An 18,742-nucleotide genomic window follows, 5' to 3' on the forward strand; every position below is an offset into this window, starting at 1 on the left:
GCTTGTCATTCATGCACATGGACTCCGCGAGCACCAATGATTGGCATTCTCTGATGTCAGGGTTTGCCACCCAAATGGCGAGTCCTATAAGAGCCAAGAGCCATAAAAAATCCACAGACATGCATGAGAATGAGAAGAAGCACCACTAATCCATGAGAATTCTCGACATTTGACACGAAACATTAACATCCCTCATATTTACCACAACCGTCAGAAAGAGAAACTTTGATAAGAATAAAATATGATAGTACTCGAAAGTAGTATCATAATTGTATCTTTGATATCATTATCATTGTCATTATTTTGCTTTCACAAATGGGCCCTTGTTTGGTAACCTTAACACTCAGACTCTTAACCGGCCGCCTTGTCATTGAAATGCGATAAATTTCGATTTGATAGGATTTAATGAGGCAAGAAAAGATAAAATGCAACGCCAGGGAAAGAAAACGAGTAGAAGAACATTCTATGAAAAGGGGAGAGAGGGGGGAGGGGGAGATGGCCACTACTAGAGGCCTATTTTTTGCCACCCGAAGAGAAGAGCGCTTCGTTGTATTGTTCAATTGTGCTTGGTTTTTTAATCCGCTGCCAAGGATAAGTTTGTTAGTTACGCCGTAGATAAACGATAGACCATCAATGGAGTGACATCTCAAAGTCTCTAACCTCTGCGTGACATATCAAAAAAAAGTCTTGTCTTATTTAAAGTAGGCAGGTTACTAATTTATCCTAGGATCCCAATTGCATCTTGTTGCGTCCAAGAGTTGATTCAATCTGCAAGTTTATGAGGATCTAAGAGTCACAAGTACTCACCACTGAAACCTATAGGACTTAAAGTGCAATGTAAGGTGAAGAAAGGTACTTATTTTCGAACACTGTATGAAGCCTGGAGAGACAAGAAGAAAACTCAGGCAGAACATCATTTTTTGGAGTCTCTCAATAACAAATCCATCCTTTGAGGGAAAAAATCACAGGGAGGACACTGTGTATGTAAAGTTAAAAAAAAAAAAACTATTTAGACAATTTGTGTCTTGGTATCTTAACTTCCCCTCCCTGCATCAATGTCGCCTGGCTTATAATAAGGACTGCTCCACATGACAGTGTGTAATCGTAGGTCTCGATGTGTAAAACCGGGCAGAAGACATCGATTTTTAGACAATGTGACTTTGTCAGCAGATTATAATTCTAAAAAAATACGTCATTTTCGAGCATACATGGGGCCCGCACCATGTTGACAAGCACAATGTAATGAAAACCCCTCTCTATTACTTTTGGTAGGAAGTTGAACAACAACCAATTAAAGAAATTACCATCAGGCATTTTCAGGAACAACACCAAGCTGGCAGCGCTGTAAGTTTGGAGTCTGTCTCATTTGTGTAAGGAACGCGTTAAATCCATCGAGCATTGGTAGCAGATACGAGCAGCGATGTCCTAGCTCCAAATAAAATCAGCTACGAAGCAGGAATGTTTATTTTGGTAAACATGGAATTTATTTCCCCAGCAAACACAATGGGGTAGTGGTGTTAGTCAAATGCACCCATGGACTCCACCCTCCTACCCCCTGTGCTACATCCCTATCCTCACTTCTACTGAAAACTAGATGCCATTTCCTCTACTACATCTTTACATTTTGCTCGATATACAAATTATCAAAGAAAATTTGTGAAGTGTTTTCCGAAGTTAGTATGTTCTGAAGTTAGTGTTATCAACAAGAATTTTCTTTCTAATCGTAGTTTACTTTATTGTGTAATATCCTTGTCAAAGAATACACTTCCAAGTTTCACCTTTAAAAAGTTTTCCCATGATAAGCTTCCCTGGTCGATCTCTAAACTCCATGCAAAAAATCGGAACAAGACCAGGTCAATAATCACTGGGACACACCATAATTTACATATTGCTGTACCCTTGTGATATGAAAGTCAGAAGTACTCGCCAGTGACATTTATAGCGTTTCACTTGCACAGGGAGGGGCGTCCAAATGTTATCAAGTATTCAGTTTGTTTCTTACGATTTTAGTCATTTGTTCATATTTGGCATGAACTTACTATAGGAATTAGGAGTCCGAAGGTTTAAGCTATCGCGACGAGTTTCCAAGTTGAACACATTTTGTTTAACTTCCAAAAGTGAAAGCGCATAGTTTGTCTAATAGCTTGTCATAGAGCTGTTTCACACGTCCCAAATAACAAATTAAAATATCTGTAAGTCAAATAGTTAAGGCTTTTCTTTGTAGTCTAAATCCTACTGAATTTTAAAAAAGCAAGACAAGAGTACATAATCAGATAATTTTAGGGACAGTTTATGGAATCACAATAATTAGACTGCCTAATGAAATCTGATTAATCATTAATGATTAATATATAGTAATCCATTCGAGCGCTTCTCGGCCTTACTTTCCTTTGAAGCATCGAGATAGGAAAGGAAAGGGTGGGGGAGATAAGTGACCACTACGGTCCTATTTTTGCCTTTTCTAACATTTCGGGCAGCTAACGCTACATAGGGGCATGGCAGGTTCTCAGCAAGACATATCGCAGCTTTTAAGCTATGTTTACCCGAATTTAAGCTGACTTTGGACAGAGAAACGGCGACAGAACATTGAAAAATATGACGTAACAACCAGATACCAGCAGCAGAGCATCATTTGTAAGCCTCAAACACCGCAGAAAATCTTCACTTCTACTGTTCCAGTTCCTCCGAGACTAGGTCTTCGTGGAGATCACAGGTATCGAGACAGAAGCCCTTGATGTCCACTCTGGTTTACCCTTTTCCTCCATGGAAAAGAAATTATTAGAGATGTGAAATAATTACTGCGTAGGCAAGACGAACACAATTTTCTAGTGCTAAATAAATTTCAGTCATAATAGAGCAGGTATGTTGTGGAGCAAAATTCATCTAGCTCAAAAAGTTCGAATTCAAATGAAACAAAGTGCCACTCATTGGATCTGTGATGGCGAAGAATGGATTGAAGGCAGATTAAAGGAAATTGGACGCAGCAGTCAAGATGGAGCGACCAGCAGATGCATCAGCAGTGCAAAGATTTATGGGGCTAGGAGGTATCTTTCTATATATTTTAATACCTTTCAGAATGCAAGAATGTCCAGTGGATCTGGACTCTTGAGCAGAAAGATGCCTTCGAAAAGATCAAAGACGCTTTTTTCCAAAGCACCAGCACTCAAGTACTTTAGAAAGAGTGACCCAACACAGGGCGAAGGAGACGCCTCCAGGGATGGGCTTGGCTTTTTACCGATCTAGCATAATGAACAACTTAAATCTGCAAGTCAGAGGGCACTCCGGTTGGCAGAGAGGAAGTATTCCCAGATCGAGAAGTAATTTTTGGACCCGGTCTTTAGCATACTTGTTTGGTAATATTTGCGGATGTGTTTGGTAAGAAAGTCATCCTGCGGACTGATCAAAAAGCCCTGTTCTTTATTATCCAGAAGACCCTAGCAAGCATCTAAGAAGCTAAAGTGCCTTGTCGCCACTTCAGCAGTATAACTACAAGATACGCTACAAGCCTGGGAAAAGTATACTGTTAGCCAGCTGTCTATCAAGAGCTCTCATGAAGGACTGTGATCTTTCCCCAGCAATAGAAGCCGTCGAACGCATTCATACCTACTACTTCCTTTCCGTTGCAGATCACTTACTCAGTGAAGCCCAGAGAGAAAGAGAGAGAGAGAGAGATATGTGATCCAATCTACAGAGGTTTAAAAACACAATCTTGGATGGCTTCCCTTGTGCAAAAGGTGATCTCCCAGCAACCATTCATCCAAGCCACTCCAGAAGAACCTCAAACACCTCCTTTAGCAGATGCTACAATATTACCTAAACAATTAGACAGAGCCACAGTAGCAATACCAAGTAAGGCCCAGTCTCTGTAACACCTGATAAGCTCCAAGAAGTGGAGGCCGGACCACTAGATCTGGACGGTTGTCAAAGTTATCAAGTTACTTGCAGCACAATGCATAAGGCTGAATGGCTGACTGTAGACTACCGTCCTCACCCATCTACCGCTTGAGAGTGCAAAGCCGCTGAGTAGACGTCACCGACTATAAAGCATGCAAAATTTGCTTCGTAAAGCCTGATCAGGAGACTAACATGCCGGTTCTCCTTTAATCGACTCATTTAAACTCTTAAAAAAAATTTGATCATTTTACGCAGAAGTTTGATTTTAGATCATGACTATACCTAGCAATAAAGACATGATCATAGCTTTCTTCGTTGCACCTTTTTAAATGGAGCTGCTGTATATAATTTTAAATGAGACTATTAAGACATTTTGTGTACCCGTTGCATGTATTATTGGGCAGCTCATTTACCCATTTTAGGCATTAATATGGAACACCGAAGAGAAAACATCGCATCTTAAACAATCCAGCTTGCTAGCGCCTGTGTTTTAGGGCCTCATGCAGAACATGAAAGAGATATGTTCCTTTGAAAAATTTGGCCCATAACTATGAAACATAAGCTAAAAACAATATTACAAAGGTACTCACATATCGGTCCCACTTGGGCCAAGGGTCAAAAGTAAAAAAACTTCAAGAGTATTAGGTTGGCAAGGCTACTCGGAATTAAAGGGACACCAACTGAGCTTTTATATGCGCGAGCTGATGCTCAATGAACCGACTACAAAATCAATAAAAACAGAGGTAAACCTTATAAGTGCGTTTGCGACTAATACGTTGAGGTAGTTGTTTACTTACCACTGAAGGCAAAGAGATCCTGTCACTTAGCAGAAAGGACCACATCTGATCGCTATGGCTCCTCGTGCTCTTAGCATCCAGCCTCTGATCACGAGTCTGCAGGTGACGTCCACTTCAAAGCAGTGCTCGTTGACCGATGATGCTGGTGGGGCAGGCTCTGCTACACAAATCGACAGATTGTGGAACATGTTGAGTACCCTGGGTCCAGATTTTGGCTACATTCCAAACAGCAAGAAGCGCTGGATTATCGCAAAGCCTCACAAGAAAGAATATGTGAAAGAATTTAAGGAAAAGGTCATTAACATTGAAAGACTTATTATTTACCCTTGATAAATCAGATTAATCATTAATAATTAAGATATAGAAATCCATTCGAGCACTTCTCGGCTTGATTCCCTTTACTGCGTCGAGGTGGAAAAATGGGAGTGGGGAAGGGGAATGACCACTAGACACCTATTTTTTCCACTTGAAAGGAAGAGCGTCTCGTTGTGTCGTTCAATGGAGCTTGATTTTGAATCTACTGAAAAGGACGTTTTCGTAAGTTACTCTGGAAGATAAACAAAAGACCATCAACGATGCAACATCACAAAGTCTCTAGCCACTATGTGACAAATCAGAGCAATGTCCGGTCACGTTTTAAGTACGCAGGCTACTAATTTATTCCAGCATCAAAAATGCATCAAAAATTTATCTCAATGCAAACGGTTTTTCGGGCTCTAAAGGTTAAAAGCACTTACTGGTGAGACCTGTATTACTTAGCGTACGAAGTAACGTCCATGAAAGGTGTTTATTTTCAATGATTGTACGAGGCCTGGAGGGAAAACAAGAAAACTCAGGCAGGCACGATATCAATTATTCGACTACCTCAATAAGGCTCACCAAGAGTCCTCCACTGTGTATTTGATCCAGAGGTTGTGATCATCGGTTTTGAATGCGGGTTGCAAGTTTTAATTCTACGATAAAGCGACAATCTATATAAAACAAAGTAAAGGGTTTTTTATGCTAGAAAAATAATTATGCAAAGATGTGGAGTGGTATACCCACTTATCTCGTATTCTTCACTTACATTATAACTGTTTGTAATCAGGTGTGGACACCGGTGCCAAGTTACAATTTCTGAATTAAAGAAAAGCGAAAAGGGTTCTTGTGACATACTATCCCAAAAAAACATCCAATGCATATGAACCTCAACTTGCATGAAATTATGCATGTTATGATAATTTCCCTCCAAATTGTGAGAGTGTATTGTAATTGTAGGACTCTGCTGTGAGGTATCGTGACCTTATAGAACCATGTGCTTTGGAGCTGGTAATTCATCAAATCTGTTCAAAGCTCTGTTTACCTTGTCTTTTCTTGTTTCGGGCCGTCAACGCTACATGGGGGCATGGCAACTTCTCGGCAGGACATATATCAGCTTTTAACCTGTGTTTCAGTCGAATTTACGCTGACATTGGACAGAGAAACGGCGACAGAACCTTGAAAAATATGACGCCGCAACCAGATAGCAGCAGCAGCGCATCAGTTCCAAGCCTGAAACACCGCAGCAAATCTTCACTTCTATGTTCAAGTCCTTCCGAAGCTAGATTTTCGTGAAGATTTTGAAAAGTATAGGAAAAAACTACTTTAACCATGGATTTTTCACTCGATTTACACTCGATGCTAGGAAACTATCGAGAGGCGTCTTTCATCACATTTATCGGGTCGGAACCCCGCAATATCCACTTTTTTTTACCGTTTCCCCCTAAGGAAGAGCAAGGTGATATCGATAAAATCTTGGAGTTGTGGAATATACTGTGTGTAGGCAAGACAAACAAATTTCAGCCATAATAGACCGAGGCTGTTGTTAAGCAAAACACATCAAACTGAACAAGGAGAATTTCGAATTCAAAGGAAGCGAAGTGCCATTCATTAGACGTGTGATGAAGAAGATGTGCCAGCAGACCGGAGATATATAGGACCAGTGAGGTACCTTTCTAAATTCCTGCACAACCTTTCAGGTATGCGAAGGCCACCACGCAGCCTGACACGCAAGAGTGAGAGTGGATGTGAACTCACGAGACTCGAAGCGCCAGTACTCAGCGAAAGTGGCCCTTCAGAGGGTCAAGGATGGGCTTGGCTTTTTACAAATGCAGCGTGGTCAACCAGTGACATCTACAAGTAGGGTGCTCCAGTTGGCAAAGAGGAAGTACTCACAGATCAAGAAGGAATGTTTCGCCCCATTCCTTAGCATGGAGCGTAACCAGCAATACGTGTTCGCTGAGAAATTCATCCTGCGGACTGAATAAAAGCCCCTGATCTTTTTTATGCAGGAAGCCCCTAACATCAGCACCCAAGAGGCTAGAGCGTCCTTTTATCACGACATCAGCAGTATCGAGATTCTGCGAGATATGCCACAAGCCTGGGAAAGTTATCCTACTAGTCATCACTCTGTCAAAAGCTTACATGAAGGACTGTGACCTTTTCCTCGCAAGAGTAGAGGTCGAAAGCATCAATGCCTACCACTTCCTTTCTGTTCCAGACCACTGCCTCAAACAAATCTCGAGAGAGAGACGACTTGTGACCCCAACCTTACAGAGCTTGAACAAAACAGTCTTGGAAGGGTTCCCTGTTGCCAAAAATACATCCGATCCTAGCCACTCCAAACGAGCCTCAAGTATATCCGTCAGCAGACGCTCAAATATCACCTAATAAGCCGTAACACTTGACAATTTTAAAGCCCCAAATAGTGGAGGCCGCGCCACTAAATCTGGACGGTTGTCAAAGCCGTCAAGTTACTTGTAGGACTACGCGTAAGTATAATCGAATGCTGACTGTAGACCAATGTCCTTACCTCAACGTACTCGCCTATCGGTCCCGAAGATCGCTTAGACAAGAAGCATAGGCATACTATGCCGCTTCCACCTTCGGCTCAAAATATTGGTTGACTTACTTCCCAAGAACCAGGATCTACTAGAGCCACTGGAAAATGCAAGACATCCGTATCTCTACGACCTATTGTTGAGGTAACGGAACGCAACTGTAATCAGTTCCGTAATGCTGTAAACCTACAATATGAATGGCCAATCGATGATATTCTCTACGCGTGTTGATGTGTGCATGCAGGGAAGTCTTTGTGTTAGACCACGCCATGATTTGTAATCGGAGCGGATTTGTTATACAACGACATAATGAGCTGAGAGACCTGGAAGGTGAAGTCTTAATTAAGTGCGGTATGCAACAATGTTGAAGGCGAACCCGTCCCCCAAGACATTGGCAGAGAACAGCTGAACAGCGTCCAAGAGTTGATTCAATTTGACAAGTCTATGAGGCTCTAAGAGTCACACGTACTCACCAGTGAAACTTCTTGTGCTTAACGTTCAAAGTGAGGCGCATGAAAAGTGCTTATTTTCGATAAATGTACGAGGCCTGGAGAAACAAGAAGAAAACTCAGGCAGGACATCATTTTGCTGAGTCTCTCAATAAGGCCCTCTAAGAGTCATCTCCACTGTGCATTTGGTTCAGAAGATGTGAATGCAGATTCGAACGAAACTTACCAATTGGAATTCCAGTTGTCACCATACTCAGAGGGATTACTTGAGAACGCATTGCGCCTAACTGAACTCAGTCTTTACCGCACCATCACTGGGCATCACGTTTTGAACAAAGGGTGGGGTCCAAGGGAGGGCACGTTATCCCTCTGTGTAAGTCTCGCTCAACCTAGAATTCCACCTTGTCAGCCACAGAGGGACCAGTGGCCGTGTGGGTGGCATGAACAAGTCCATATTGAAGTGACAATTTTTATCCGGTACTTTATCAGCAAAAGTGTCTTTTTCAACCATACGGGCAAAATTTGTTCATGGGCATCATTACGAAAAAAATACTAGTTGTGCGACGTTGAAGCGCTGTTGTGCCACTGCATGCTATACCAACTAGTTACTCGTATTTTCATTTACTTCAAAACTGTTTCTCGTCAGGCTTGAAGGCCGGCTGAAAATTTTTGATCATGCTAAAACCTGAAAATATTTTAATGTTGATTTGCTGGGCTGAATATTAAACTGAGATGACGAATATAATTCAAATTGTGCCACAATGGTTCCGTCCAGCCAAAAAGCTTTCACGTTCAACGCAATTAAAATTATGTTCAAGTTGAAGATGAGTGATCATCACAGTAATGAACACTGTTAAAACAGTTGTGGAAATAAAGCCTATAAATAATGGGCCGGGTTGTTTAAAGCTGGAAAAAATTACCCAGGGTTAGCATAAAATCTGGTTTCAGATCTGAAAGCTTTGAAAGAAAATCCAGTCTAATTCTCTTTGTCCAAATTTGATTATTGCATGCTCTAAAAAGAAAAATGAGAATTATCCCTAAAAGGTATTTCAACAAAGAAAAAAGAAACCCGGAGTTAAATTTGATCCTGTACTACTGCTAATTGACCTTCGAACAACTGAGCCTAGGCCCTCACGGAGTTGAACCCATGACCTCCGCAATTCCGGCATAATGCCCTATCAATTAAGCTGACACGCCCAATTGGAGCTGAAAGCTTGGTTTTGTACCTCTGCCACTTATATACAGTATTTTTGAGTGTGTAAATTATGGTTCAATGAGTAGAGTCCCGCCTTATTTCAATTTAATCATGAAATTGTTCCCATTTATCTGGAGGCCTTTTCTCCGTTTTCTAATTCTTTTGCCTAAAATGATTGAAATTTGCGAAAGGTGGCAGGCAGGAATATTTCATATTTATCGTATGAGATAGGTATACTTAAAAGAGCTAGAAACAATGTTTTTGCAGAGATTTTGTTTGTCATGTATCCTCAGATATAACACCGAAAATAGTATATAATATAACTAAAGGTTAGCTTTAACACGAATTGTCTCTTTATTCCACTCTGGACGACTCTCTGTAATGACATTCCTCCCCCATCCATCCCTTGAGAGATCAAAATCACAGGGAGTATATCACTAGCTATAAAGCATAAAAATTTTGCTTAATAGAGCCCGACCACAGGACTAACATGCCGGGTTTCTTTTGATTTTCAATCCTTCTTCAAGCTACTTTAAACAATAAAAACTACTTCACATCTTGAGTTTTACCAGCGAAATAATTTTAAACACGGCGTTATCATTTGTGCTGGTACAAATGAATACAATGAGTATGTAAAGTTGAAAAAAAGTTATTATGACAATTTATGTCTTGGTATTTCTTAAACTCCCCCTCCCTGCAATCAATGTCGCCTGGATCATAACGAGGACTGCTCTAAATGACGGTGTGCAATGTTAGGTCTCAATATGTAAAACCGGACAGAAGACATCAGTTATTAAACAATATGACTTTGTTAGCAGATTATAACTCTAAATTATACGTCATTTTCGAGCATACACAGTGCCCTCACTATGTTGATAAGCACAACGTAATTAAAACCCCTCTCTATTACTTTCGGTAGGGGGTTGAACAACAACCAGTTGAAGAAATTACCATCAGGTATTTTCAGTAACAACACCAAGCTGAGAGCGCTGTAAGTTTGGAGTCTGTCTTATTTATGTGAGAAACGCGTTAAATCCATCGCTCATTGATAAAAATAACAACAGATACGAGCAGCGATGTCTTAGCTCCATATGAAATCAGCTACGAAGCAGGAATGTTTTATTTTTGTAAACGTGGAATTTTTTTACCCTGCACGTACAATGGAGAAGTGGCGTAGGTCAAATGCACCCTTTGACTCCACCCTCCTACCCCCTGTGCTACATCCCTATCCTCACTTCTGCTGAACACTACATACCATTCCCATTTATATATCTTCAAATTTTGCTCGCTATATAAATTATCAGAGAAAATTTGTGAAGTGTATTCCGAATTTAATGTGTTCTGAATTTAGTGTTTTCAAAAAGAATTTCCTTTCTAATCGTAGTTATTATATTGTATAATCTCTTTGTCAAATAATGCACTCCCAAGTTTCGCCTTTTAAAAGTTTTCCCATGACAAGTTTCTTTGGTCAAATAGTGGCATTGCTCGTCAAAAAGAAAATCTAGTAAACTAGAGAAAGAAATCTATACAATGAAGGAACGTCACACAACGTCGATCTCCATTCAACAAATCGAAACAGAGTCATGTCAATAATCACTGGGACACTCCTTAGTTTACCCATTACTTTATCTTTGTAATATGAAAGTAAAAAATACTAATAGTGACATTTATAGTGTTTCACTTGCACAGGGAGGGGCCTCCAAATGTTATCAAGTATTTAGCTTGTTTAGACATTAGTTCATATTCGGCATATAGTTACTATAGGAATTCGAAGTCCGAAGGTTTAAGCCATCACGACGAGTTTCCAAGTTGAACATGTGTTACTTAATTTCCATAAGTGAAAGCGCATAGATTGTCTAATACCTTGTCATAGAGCTGTTTCATACGTAACAAATAATGAACTAAAATATTTGTAAGTCAAAGAGTAAAGACTCCTCTTTGTAGTTTTAATCCTACTGACTTTTAAAAAGCAAGACAAGCTTAAGAGGACATAACCAGATAATTTTAGGGACAGATAACGACATTTATGGCATCACAATAATGACTTTGCTGCCAAAGTCACAGATTTGTATCATTGTTTGATACATCAGTCTTAATACACCCGCCAGCCCCTTATATAAAAGCCAAGCTTGGAACTTATCTTATAAGCAGGAATTTTGCAGTTTTAATTACTTGGTGATTATTTACCCAAATGAAATCTGATTAATCATTAATGATTAATTTATAGTAATCCATTCAAGCACTTCTCGGCCTTGAAGCATCGAGATACGAAAGGAAAGGGTGGGTGAGATGGATGGGCCACTACGGGCTTATTTTTGCTTCCCAAAGAAAGGGCGTCTCGTTGTCTCGTTTATTCGTGCTTGATTTTAAATATTCTGACAAGGATGAGTTCGTTAGTTATGCCGGAAGATAAACAAAAGACCCTCAATGCAGCGACATTACAAAGTCTCAAGCCACTATGAGACAAATCAAAGAAACTTTAGGTCACATTTTAAGTACTTAGGTTGCTTATTTATTCTCGCATCCGAGTTGCACCTTATTGGGTCAAAAAGTTGTATCAATGTGACCGGTTTTTAAGACCCCATAGGTCAATAGTGCTAACGGGTGAGACCTACGTACGAAGGGAAGCCCATGAAAGGTGCCTATTTTCGATGGGTGCATGAGACCTGGAGGGACAACAAGAAAGGTCAGACACGACATCATTTGGGGGCATGGCAAGTTCTCAGCATAATATAAAGCACCTTTTAAACTGTGTTTGAGCCGAATTTAAGCTAATTTTAGACAGAGAACTGGTGAGAAATAAGACAGTGAAAAATATGACGTACCGACCAGATAGCAGCAATAGCGCATCGGTTTTAAGCCTCAAACACCACAGCAAATCTTCACTTCTACCGTTCCATTTCTAGGCTAGGTCTTCTGGGAGATCACATGTATCGGGACAGAAGCTATCGACATCTACTCTGGTTTTCCTTTTTCCTCCATGGGAAAATAGTCTTAGAGATGTAGACTAATTACTGGGTAGGCCAGACAAACACAATTTTCTAGCGCTACACAAATTTCAGTCATAATAGAGCAGGACTGTTGTGGAGTAAAATTTATCTGGCTGAAAAAGGAGAGGTTCGAATTCAAATGAAATGAAGTGCCATTCATTGGACATGTGATAACGAACAATGGATTGGAGGCAACAGTCAAAATGGAGCGATTAGCAAATGCATCGGTGGTTGTTGGACAAACAGCAATATCACGACAAAGCTTTGTCTCTGCTTAATGACAAGAGTACGTATGCTGTCTTAAACTCTGATCCTACCAGTAAAACTCAAAGAAAGTTAAACAAAATGTTGCTTGATTTGAAAAAAGGTTGGTAAAATTAGTGACTCTAGGTACCAAATGTTATACAGTAGGGACGGCTTATGTCCACGTTTTTATGGCTTACCTAAAATTCGTAAACCGGGAATTCCTGTAAGACCCATTGTCTCTTTTGTTAATTCTTCGACTTGTGCAATTTCTGGTTATCTTGCGAGAATTTTGTCGCCTGTTGTGGGAATACTGATTACACTGTCAAAAATTCCTGCGAATTTGCGGATTTTATAAGAGATAAAACTCTTAACGCTTATGAAGAATTAATATCTTTCGACGTTGTTTCGCTCTTCACTCAGAGAAGATGCCTCCTTAGGACTAGGAATTTTTTTGCCTGTGGAGGATATTATTCATCTGCTGTCTTTTTGCCTCAAAACCACGCAATTTACATATAACGGCACCTATTATCAACAAGTTTTTGGTACAGCGATGGGTTCCCCTGTCTCTGCTGTCATTGCTAACATGGTAGTGGAAGACGTGGAACAAAGGGCCATAGCCACTTCATCGGTTAAACTCTTTTTCTGGAAACGATATGTCGATGATGTTATTTCTGCGGTATCCGGAAACAAGGCGGAGCACCTCCTGTCGCATTTCAATTCAGTAGAGCCTTCGATCCAATATACCCTTGAGCGTGAAAAGGAAAGACATTTGCCCTCTCTTGATTTAAATGTGTCCAGAGGGGTTCAGGGTAATTTAGAGACAGTGTCTACCGTAAACCTACCCACACCGACAAATACCTCGCTTTCGATTCTCACCACCCTATTTGCCATAAAAAGTCTGTAGCCAAAACTTTACTCAGGAGGGCTGACTGTCTACCATCTTCACTCGATTCGAAGGCTGAGGAGAGGAAATATGTTTCAAATGTCCTAAAGGCAAGTGGCTATACAAAAACCTTTCTCCGTAACTGCCAAAAACCAGTTACAACTAGTAACGCTCTTGATGAAAAGGAACCAGGGACTGGTTTTGCTGTTATTCTTTACATTCAAGGTGGTACCGAACCCATCGAGAGAATTTTGAATAGCCACAACGTTAAAGTTGCTCAAAAACCTTTTCAGACTTTGGGGCATATTTTCGCCAAACCTAAGGATCCTGTCACGAAAGAACAACGAACCGACGCCATTTATTCTATTCCATGCAATGACTGTGACCACGAATACATCGGACAGACCAAACGTCAGTTTGGTACACGTTTAAAAGAGCATCAAAAGCGGTTTTCTTTTGCAAAAAGGAAAATTCCGCTTTATCGAAGCACACATGCCTAACCAACCATACAATTGGGTGGGATAATTCTAAAATTATCACCACTAATCGGCGTTACCACCAGCGCCTTTGTTTGGAGGCTTGGCATATTAACTCCGCCCACGCTCCTTTAAATCGTGACGATGATGGTTTGCTTCCTGACGCCTATATACATTTGTCAGAAAAAAGACCGCTAATTAGTGATCATATAAAAGGACCTCTGGTTGCAGCGTCTAGATCACCCCTGATGAAGGCATTAGACAGGAGTGTCGAAACGTTGGGTCCATGAATTGTAACTTCTTCGGTTACATTCATTTTATCCGCATAGCATCAAACTATGAGAGCTTACCGCTCTACGCTTGCGAGGTGTCAGTGGATGATGAACCAAGTTTCATTGAAACATTGGGCAAAAAACGCGAAAATACTGTAGAACAAAGTGGAAGCACTCGGTTTTGAGTCCAAAATTGTTATTTACATTTTTATAGAGCTGTTTTATACCTCCCGAAAGAACATTAACCCATCAAATAGGATTCTCTGTAAGCTAAAGTTCTGTGTTTTTGATAACGGAACTCATGCTGGAGACAAATTAAACTGCAGCTACGGTTGTTCTTCATCGGTGTTGGTGATACAATGATGTTCATTGCGGTTCCAATGTAATAAAACGACACAGTACTTTACATTTTCAACTCAGTTGATAACACCAAATTACCCATTAAACCTAAGCATAGCGTTTTCATTTGCGCATGCTCAAATGAACATACGGTATAGACAAAGCGGATAAATGAGTGTACATGCTTGTAACACACGAGAAATTTTACGCGCGTAAAGGATGGGAACGACAATATTTACGTAGTATAACCATCGAGGCAAAATTGCGGCATTTTTTAAATTCCCATCCCTTGTTTTCATTTCGCGGGGATAAACCCAAACCGAAATAGACAAGGCAACCTTTTTTAGGAAAGTTTCAGTCAACGTCACTAAAACCTTCTAAAACCTTTAAACCTTCTACGTCACTAAAAAAAAATATATTGCAGTAGCAGGTATGGATTTATCAACCAAAGAAGAGCATCCTTAATATGGCCACAAAGTTCGTAGCACCTATCGCCTTAAGCCGGCGACGCACCTAGCGATTTTATAAGCCGATCGCAACGAAATTGATCGCCACAGATCACTGCGGACACACTTGGCGATTTTTTTGCCGATCGCGACAATGTGGCATTCAGCCTTCATCCCAGGTTCCATCGGGTGACGTTTAAAAAATGCGCGAACTAATGTAAACAAACCAAATGGCGACAGCGAAACGAAAAAAATTGTTGGCTGCTGCCATAATTTTGCAACCAAAGCGCTCCAGGAAGCGTTCTTAAAAGTGGGACAATGGAAAAGTATAGTCAAAGACATGGATTTACTGAAACGCAGAGTCTTTCTTGAGACAATTACCGCAGTCACTCGACGTTACACCAAATAAGCATGGTTTTTCTGACCGCAGTGTGATCAAACTGACTTCTTTTCTTCGGTTCAGAAACAATTTTCGATGCCTTCCGCCATTTTGAAAAATCATGTGATAATATCGCCCAACTTTATTGGTTAATTTTACTGCCGACTCGCAGAGAAAATCGCGGGAACGGACAGACTTGGCGAATGCCGACGAATTTAATCGCCGATATCTGACATGCCAGATATACGCCGATCGCGGGGATTGGCGAAAATCGTAATCGCTGCACCAGGCACACCTGGCGATTTTCGCCGATCGCCGTGATCGGCGTATAAAGTCGCTAGGTGTGTCACCGGCTTTAGCGCTTCTTTACGTCATCGCCCCCTCGGTGGCCAGACCCCTGGCGAAAAAGTTTGTTGTCTTGGTGGAAAACCAGCCTAAGCTTTGTTTGCAAAGGAATAAGAATGGTAGCCCTAAACACTCAAAAGGCACGAGTAATGAAGCATGCGTAGTACTTTTGTCGCTTTGTCTTATGGGCATAAATTCCAATAAAACTGTTGAGACATTCTGTGTTATTATTTTAAATTTTCCCACTCTTTAAAACGTAACATTAGCACAAAGAGTTTGCTAGCGGGTGTGTTCCAGGACCTCAGGTAGAACATGAAAAAATATTTTTTCTCTTGTATTTTTTGCCCATAACTATCAAACGTAACCTAAACATAATAACGAAGGTGGGCTAAGGGTTAAGAGAGTGTCTCTGTAAGAGCGGTCCGGTCGATTTTGCTTGAGACACGGATTTCACTCATTTCTTGTGTGTTGTAAGACATTCATGTATCTATAAAACCACAATCCGTTTGATCGGATTGAAAGGATTCAGCTGTTTTTGGTGCTTAACAAAAAGAAACCAAGAAGTCTCAATTAGTTTTGAGCCAGATTATAATTCATAATGCTACCCTTGGTCTCCTTCTCTATAACTGAAAAGAAGACATCGGTTCTTGGATATGTGACTTTGTTAGGAGATCAGAAAATTAAGAAAAATACGACATTTCCAACACCCGACACCCCCTTTCTATTACTTTTGGTAGGTTGTTGGACAGCAACCAGTTGAAGAAATTACCATCAGGCATTTTCAGTAGCAACACCGAGCTTAAATTTATGTAAGTTGGGACTCTGTTTTATTTTTGTTTAAGGAACGCGTCAAATCCATTGCACATAGGTAAAAAAAAAAAAAAAAAAAAAATCAGCAGGTACGAGCAGCGTTGTCTTGGCTCCAAATGAAATCAGCTACTAAGCAGGAATGTTCAATTTTCGTAAACACGCAATTCATTTCCTCTACAAATAAAATGGGTCAAATGCACCCTCAGACACCACCTTCCTACCCCTGTGTTACATCCCTGTCCTCACTTCTGCTGAACATTACTTTATAAATCTTTAAATCTTTTAGATCTTTAAATTTTGCGCGTTCTACAAATTATCAAAAAAAACTTGTGACGTCTATTTTAAAGTTAGTATGTTCTGAAGTTAGTGCTCTGAACGAGAATTCCTTTCTATCTCTAGTTTTTTTTTTTTTACACAATCTCCTTTTTAAATACTGCACTTCTAAGTTTCACCTTTTACAAGTTTTCTAATGGTAAGATTCCTTGGTCAAAAAAGTGGCATAGCTCATTTTAAAGACAACCAAGTAGACCAGAGAAAGAAATCTATTCAATAAAGCATCATTACACGGCGTCGATCTCTAAACTCCATGCAACAAATCGAAGCAGGGTCAGGTCAATGTTCAGTGGAGCACTCCTTAATTTACCTATTTCTTTATCTTTGTGATATGAGAGTCATACGTACTTGCTAGTGACACTTATGGTGTTTAACTTGCACAAGAAGAGACGTCACAATACTATGAAGTATCTAGTTTGTTTATTATCATTTAGTCATTCGTTATTATTTGGAATGTAGTTTTTATAGGAATTCGACATTCGAAGTTATTTAGGTTGAAGCCATCGCGATGAGTTTCCAAGCTGGACACCTGTTGTGTACTTCAATAAGTGGACGCTCATATTTTGTTTACGAACTTTTTATAGAGCTGTTTCATACGTCTGAAATAATGAACTAAAATATCTGTTAGTCAAAAGTAAAGATTATTCTTCCTAGTTTTAATCCTACTAATCTTTTAAAAGGAAGACAAGAGTGCATAAAGAGATATTTTCAGGGACAGTTAGTGACGTTTAAGGCATCACCGTATATGGACTTTGTCGCCAAAGTCACAGATTTATATTAATGTATGATACATTAGTCTTGATGACTCTTCAGCTCCGAATGAAAAAAGCTAGGTTTGGAATCTGCCTTATATGAAGGAGTAATATAGTTTTTAATTACTTGGTGATTATTTACCCTAATAAAATCTAATTAATCATCAATAATTAACAGATAGTAATTCATTCATGCAATTCTCAGCCTGATTCCCTTTGGACCGTCGAGTTGGGAAAAGGGAGTAGTGAATGGCCACCAGAGGCCAATTTTTGCTACTTAAAGGAAAGGGCGTCCCGTTGTCTTGTTCAATCGAGCTTGATTTTGAATCTGCTGACAAGGAAAAGTTCGTTACTTAGGCCGGAGGATAAACAAAAAACCATCAACGCAGCAACATGACAAAGTCTCAAGGCCGCTATGTGACATATCAAAGCAAAGTTTGGTCACATTTTAAGTACGCAGGTTACTAATTGACATATAGCATCCGAGTTACTCCTCGTTACGTAAAAAATGGTCTCAATGTGACTGGTTTTTAAGCCTCTAAAGGGCAAAAGTACTTACCCGTTAAACCTGTACCAGTTTGCGTACGAAGTAAAGCACATGAAAGGTGCTTATTGTCTATGAATGTACAAGGCCTGGAGAGCAACAAGAAAACTCATAACATTTACTCGAGTCTCTCCGAAAGGCTATCTAAGAGTCCTATCGTGACTCGGTAGAACCATGTGTTTTGAGCTGGTAGGCCATCAACTCTTTTTTAAAGTTCTGTTTATATGTCGGGCGGCTAACGCTATATGGTGGCGTGGCAAATTCTTAGCAAAACATATAACAACTTTTTAACTTGTATTTTAGTCGAATTTAAGCTGACTTTGAACCGAGACACGGCGACAGAACCTAGACAAATATGACGTCGCAGGCAGATAGCAGCTGCAGCGCATCAGTTCCAAGCCTCAAAATCCGCAGCAAATCTTCACTTCTGTTTACCAGTTCTTCTGAGGCTAGATCTTTGTGTAGATCTGGAAAAGAATTGGAAAAATTGGCTTCAGACATGGAATTTACCCTCAACATATATCAGGTCAGAAGCCGTCGATATCAACCCTGGTTCACTATTTTCCTCCAAGGAAGAGAAATGAAGGATCGATAAAGTCTTAAAGTCGTGGAATAATTACCGCGTAGGCAAGACCAACACAATGCATTAGCGCTAAACAAATTTAAGTCATAATAGGGTAAGACCATCGTTGAGCAAAATTTATCAAGCTGGAAAAGGAGAAATTCGAATTCAA

At 40.2% G+C, this 18,742-nt stretch overlaps 1 protein-coding gene across 1 annotated transcript in view; it reads left to right on the plus strand.

Moving 5' to 3' along the window:
* The window catches only part of LOC113666276 (uncharacterized), a 29,632-nt gene extending 19,444 nt beyond the window's left edge, over nt 1-10,188 (plus strand). The window contains exons 6-7 of the mRNA XM_089182075.1: nt 1,273-1,344; nt 10,113-10,188. Coding sequence (XP_089038201.1) covers nt 1,273-1,344; nt 10,113-10,188 — 148 coding nt within the window. The remainder of the gene's footprint in view (nt 1-1,272; nt 1,345-10,112) is intronic.
* The last annotated feature ends 8,554 nt before the right edge of the window (nt 10,189-18,742 follow it).

Source organism: Pocillopora damicornis, chromosome 1, assembly GCF_964200805.1.
Source record: "Pocillopora damicornis chromosome 1, jaPocDami1.2, whole genome shotgun sequence".
Lineage (NCBI taxonomy): Eukaryota > Metazoa > Cnidaria > Anthozoa > Scleractinia > Pocilloporidae > Pocillopora > Pocillopora damicornis.